The sequence below is a fragment of the Hevea brasiliensis genome, chromosome 11, assembly GCF_030052815.1.
Source record: "Hevea brasiliensis isolate MT/VB/25A 57/8 chromosome 11, ASM3005281v1, whole genome shotgun sequence".
NCBI classification, from domain to species: Eukaryota; Viridiplantae; Streptophyta; class Magnoliopsida; order Malpighiales; family Euphorbiaceae; genus Hevea; species Hevea brasiliensis.
In genome coordinates this window covers 14,310,661-14,316,363 of record NC_079503.1, presented here as the reverse complement: position 1 = coordinate 14,316,363, position 5,703 = coordinate 14,310,661, and the positions used below count along the sequence as shown (strand labels likewise).

At 30.4% G+C, this 5,703-nt stretch overlaps 1 protein-coding gene across 3 annotated transcripts; it reads right to left on the bottom strand.

Annotated features, from left to right (window-relative positions):
- Nucleotides 1-265: 265 nt before the first annotated feature.
- Nucleotides 266-5,220, bottom strand: LOC110633380 (ent-kaurene synthase TSP4, chloroplastic-like). Of its 3 annotated transcripts, none has more exons than XM_021781960.2 (13): nt 5,055-5,220; nt 4,885-4,925; nt 4,304-4,776; nt 3,992-4,194; nt 2,587-2,707; nt 2,425-2,522; nt 2,129-2,334; nt 1,937-2,046; nt 1,768-1,866; nt 1,447-1,665; nt 1,221-1,362; nt 892-1,137; nt 266-771 (listed from the first exon to the last, which is right to left on the bottom strand). In XM_021781960.2, exons 1-13 carry the CDS (start codon nt 5,137-5,139, stop codon nt 451-453), a joined length of 2,364 nt encoding a protein of 787 aa, XP_021637652.2. In that variant the 5' UTR covers nt 5,140-5,220; the 3' UTR covers nt 266-450. The 3 variants fall into 3 exon arrangements, with proteins under 3 accessions (XP_021637652.2, XP_021637653.2, XP_057985893.1); XM_021781961.2 differs by having other exon boundaries at nt 1,447-1,662; nt 5,055-5,219; XM_058129910.1 differs by lacking the exon at nt 1,447-1,665.
- Nucleotides 5,221-5,703: the final 483 nt, after the last annotated feature.

The following is a 5,703-nucleotide window of genomic DNA, read 5'->3' as shown; positions in this document are numbered from 1 at the left end:
TTTTTGGGATAAAAGCTTAGTTGAGTTGAGTTGAGAAGAGTTCAAATTTCATAAATATTAATTGGGTTCAAATTGAGATAAAATAATTTTTACTTTAAGCTCAGGTGAGTGACTTTTGTGAGTATTCTACCTATTGTGATACCCTTGTTTGTCCTAGGTTCCTACCCACTTGCATTTGCATAGTTGTTCTCTTGTTATTTTGAATGGAATGGAATTGAGGGAGGAGCTATATTGTACATATCCAATGGGTTCTCAAAAAGTATAATTGAGAAAAAAGTTTCTTGCAGTAGTTATAAATATTTTTTAATAAACAAAAAATTATAATGGGAAAAAGAGTTACAAAGTCCCAATATTAAACTCTTGAAGTTTGAAGGTATTATTGCTTCTACAGTTTGTGAGAAAAAAAGGAAAGAATCCCAGCATAGTCTAACCATGTTATGCTTTATTAATTTAATCCAACTTTGAGTACGTGAGTAAAAGGATTGGTTCATTGATGATTTCATTCACAGCACTAGCCATCTTGTGTGGACTTGTAAAGCCATCATCATCCAAGTAAAAGAGGTGCAAGATCTTGCTCATCTTCCAAAACAGATCTTTGCAAACTTTAGGGACCACGCTTCTTTTTGTTTGCTGCACCATTCTCAGTAAGTCTCTCCTGTGGCTCTCTATGAGACTTGCAACCTTCTCCTGAGCCTTCTTTTCAGTTATGGCTCCACAATCATGTATTATAGTTAATGACACACTATTCAGTTTTCCTTCTGCACCTTCTCTCTGCAAGTTAATTTGCATCAATGCACAGATAAAGTGTAAAGAAGAAGTTAGTGAATTGAAATTAATACACGGTTATTATATAAATACATTAAAGAAATTAACCAAGCTGCATATACATACCGTAATAGATGCATAATCATTTATAAGTCGCCCAATCATGCTGAGATGCACGAAGAGATCATTGTACTCCTGGGTTTCTACAACTTGCTCAGAGAGTTTAGAGCCCATAAAATAAAGTGAAGTGAGAATAATAGGTCCTATGCCAAATGATACATATCCATTTGTAATGTACTCATACATTGTCGGCACTATTTTGTTTCTTGACCACTCAGCTTCCTTTAACATGGCACCCAGCGTATCGATCCACTGCACATACGATATACACACATTATTATGATAATTAAACATACAAATTTACAAGCTAATTAATTAAAATGAATACATCCTACCATATCAATCAAGTGCTTTTTGACGCATCGGCCTTGTTGTTTGCTAGCCTTGTCAGCAAGGTCATTAGTTGTGCCATAAAGTGCATAAAAGAGTATCTCCACATTTTTGGATTTGAATCCAATAGTTGAGTGTTCATCCCATCTAAGTTCCATGAGATCTTTTGTTAGATAAATAAGAAAATGGATAATTAATTAGAAGATGGAGTATATGTACACACATGTATACCTATGAACCAATTCAATGAGGTTTAATAGCTCCTCCATCGAACCACCAAAGTCGAAGAAATCATCGACAATAGTAACTAGAACAGAATTTTGGGCCCATGATATTCGAGCATCAGAGAGATGAGGGTGGGAAAGGACTGCAGCAATGGAGAAATAGGCATATGCGACCTTCTGCCTTGCAAACTTTAAATTTTTTAAACTATGTTCTTCGACCCATCTGCTTAATTTTATTAGAAAATACAGTTTTAATTAATTATTCATAGAAATTCTTTTTTCTTGGAGGCCAGGGGAAAATAAAACAATAATAAAGCAGATAAATTACCTCTCCAGATATTCCATTTCTTTACGGTATATAGCTTGACACTCATTAAAGTATTGGAATGAAAGCGTCAAAAGATCACTGTTATCAATATTGAAATACCTATAAAAAAGATGAAAGATATTATTTTTATTATCAAAATTTAAGTATATAATAATAGGTGACACATTACCTGTAAGATGTTTTAAAAAGTAAAAAATTATCTACATTGTAACTCTCAATATAGCGGCGACTTTCAATTTTTTCCAAATTGGCGTATGGATGTTTTAGAGCATAATCCACCTGTAAATTTAATATTCTTTAATTATTTTTAATATAAGAAGATGTTAATTAATTGAAAATGTAATTTCCTTAAGTGTTGTACCTCATTATGCAAACTCCTGTCTTGAATCGCTCCAATACTCGCTAACTCATTTTTAAGATAAGTGCTTGTCCAAGCATAAATTCTTTCAAGAATATGTTCATTTGGAAATATTATCATCTGTGAAGCCTTATATAACTCCAAAACAGACTTTACATCATTCGCCGAATTTAAGATATTTTTTTGTCTGTCAAAATTTACCAACGTATCTGCATCCAGCAAGACATATAGATATTCAAGTGGTAAGCTAAGTAAAAACACTAAAAACACCTTAAATTCATGGATGGAAAAATTTTTACCTGAAGAGATTTCGTATCCATTCATCCGTAGGAGACGAAATGCCATAGCAAGACATGTAGGGTCTAAAAATATTTCTTCATTGCCTTGCATCCAGGATCTGTTCACCAACCCAGTTAGTCATTTCGTTTCCTAATTACTGGAGGGTTTCAATGGGGAATCACCTGTATATGTCATCTAGTGTGGTTGCTATTACTTCAGTGAAATGTCCATCAATTCCCAGCTTTGCCAAATTGTCGATCATATAAAGACGAGGATAGATATTCAATGGATAAATGGTAGGAACTGAGAAAAAACAAAATTTTAACTCAATATATATTGAGAGTTTAAGATTAAACAAGGTTAAACTGGAATTTGGTTGATATATTATTATATAATATATAATTAATAATTTCTTAAAAATAATAATAATGCATTGTTACTACCATTAATTTAATATATTTTATAAATAATTATTAAAATAAAATTAATTATATTTAAAATTTAATTTTTTAAAAATAATTTAAATTTTTTAATTAAATTTTAGATTTAAATAATAATACAATTGATTTGTTTATATATACAATTGATTTGTTTATATATATATATATATATATATATATATATATATATATATATATATATATATATATATATATATATGTAAGCCCAGTTCTGATGGCCTGTCGAGCTATTCATGTTTTCTATGGTCCAGTTTTTTTTTTTTTTTTTTTTTTTTTAAGTAAGTGAGCTAATAAACTGTTTAAATTCGGCCGGGTGAACATCCGTCTTCCATAATTTTAGGTTTGTTATCTAAACTGAAATGACCATTGATCCAATTACGGATTAAATAGGTTGAGAACTGATTGGTTTGGTCCGATTCTGATAATAATGTACACTACATAAAGGAAATTCTTAGCAATAAAATTATATGGAAAATTCTTGGGGCAGAGCTATGTTGGGGGTAGAGGGAGCCATCGCCCTCAACCCCAGCAACCCCGTTAAAATTTTTTATAAAAAAATTAAATATTTTTTTATTTACAAGTAAATTTAATTAAAATTACATTAATTTATTCAATATTATAAACAATTAATTGTAATTTAATATAATTTGTTAAAATAACTATAAAATTTTATTTTTTTATTAATTTTTTAATGAATTTTTTTTAAACTATAAAGAATCTTTTAGTTTTTTTAAATTTTATCAATAAAATTATTATTCAATAAACTATATTTATAAGGAAAAAAAATCAAAATTGACTTTCATTCATTATTTTTATTTATTCTAAAGTATTTTCTAATTAATTGAATCATAAATTTCATAAATAAATTTGTTTAATCATAAATAATTATTCTTATATTATTATCTAATCATAAATAAATTTGTTTAATCCAAATTATATGCTATATAATTAATATATTTTTGCATAAATATGTGCAGTCATATATACGTACATTACATAGATATATTATATTTATAATTTTATATATGACTTCCTCATAGTTTAAAGCTTAGTTCCGCCACTGCTCAAGTATATCAATCTGAAAAATGCCACAACTTATATTAAGAATAAAACTATGTATGATCACCTGCTTTGTCGAATTTTTTCACCAGTGAAGACAGGTAATCTAAACATTTTCCATCATGAAAATGAATAAAAGCAGCTGCAGTTGCAGATGGTGAATTGAAGAGCGAGCCGTTGCTTCTTTGATATTTCATTAGCTCTTGCCAATCATTTAATCGGGTCAGCCCCTCTGCAACGTATGCAAGACGGTTTGTCTCTCCCTGAAAACTGCACGCGCATAGAGGAACTCAGCATTAAAATATAACGCCAAGTCATTAATTGTTCATGAAAGTTGAATAATAAAAAATAAAAGAAAATACAACTATATAAATTATGCCTTTTAATTTCCAAATTTCTCTTGAGAAGCATTCCCTCTATTAAAGAGTTGTTGAAAGGAAGATTTAAGCCCGTGTCTCTGGCATGCTCAATCATGCCTGGAAATATTATATCAAATCCACGCGGAGAATGTTGATGCTTGTCGGTGGCAGCCCAAATGTTAGAGGTGATGAAGTCCAGACCTTTATGCACAAGTTTGTCACCAACATTCCACTTGTGCAGAGCTAGTAGACAGGCCAGTGTGGAAGAGAGTGAGTCTTTAATTAGGAGGGGATGAGCAGGGTCAAAAGCCCATGAACCGTCAGGCTGTTGACTCTCCATAATCCAGTTCAGGTATTGTGGGAAAAGAGGCTGCTTGGAACTATTCTGGGAGGGGACCATAGCAACCCATGCCGTGTCATACGAGGAAACTGATAGCTCAACCTCATCTTTCTTCAACATATCTCTGATTTTTGTAATTGAATTTTTCATATTCTGTAAGAGAAATGTGGAATTTGTCCATCTTAATTAGTTGTTAAAATAGATTAAAAGTTTATATAAGAGAGAGAGAGAGAGAGAGAGAGAGAGAGAGGGATTGCTTACAATAATATTCTGCGGCTTTCTGTTGAGCAGTTGAGATGGGTCTGCTCAAGCTCAACACGAGGAAATAAAAGACTTGCTCATTAATATTAAAATATGTGTAAAAAATATATAAAAGTAGGTATCTAGTGAGTATTAATTAATTAATGCCAATGACCTTGTTTTTTTATTACCTGGTGAGTTTGGCTTTCCTTTTGTGCTTTGTGCTAGCACAATCTTGAGAGTACCACCGGTGGCTGTAAGGCATAGATTAGCCATTTGGAATGGGTTGTACTTAGTTTTGCCGGAAATAAGAAAGGGAAAAGCTTTGCAGGAAATAAGAAAGAGAAAGCTAATGGGTTGCTTTTCTGGACAGGCTGTAATATATATGGGTTAAGTTAGGAAAATGGCACTGAGATTGGCAATAATTACAGGTTCGCGACTGAAAATGATTGGAGGAATTGACTGGCAAAGTCTTTATTAATATTTCCAATAATAAAAACAAGAATTAATAATATCCATATACCGTTAAATTTTTATGAAATAATAATTTAAAAATATTTTAATTATGAAATTTTTATATATCTAGTGGTATTTCGTTAATTTCATTTTTATATTATTAAAAAATTCTTTATAAGTATCATTTAACTCTTATACTATAAGATATACGCCATCATGAGATGATATAAATGAGTTTATGACTTAATAATATTAAAATTATATTTAAAATTAAATTTAATAAATGAAAAATATAAAATGAAAACTAATTAAGTTAAGCCCATACAAATAATTTTAGTTGGTGTAGGAGGAGGATATTTTTGTAGGATTAATTTTTACAATAAT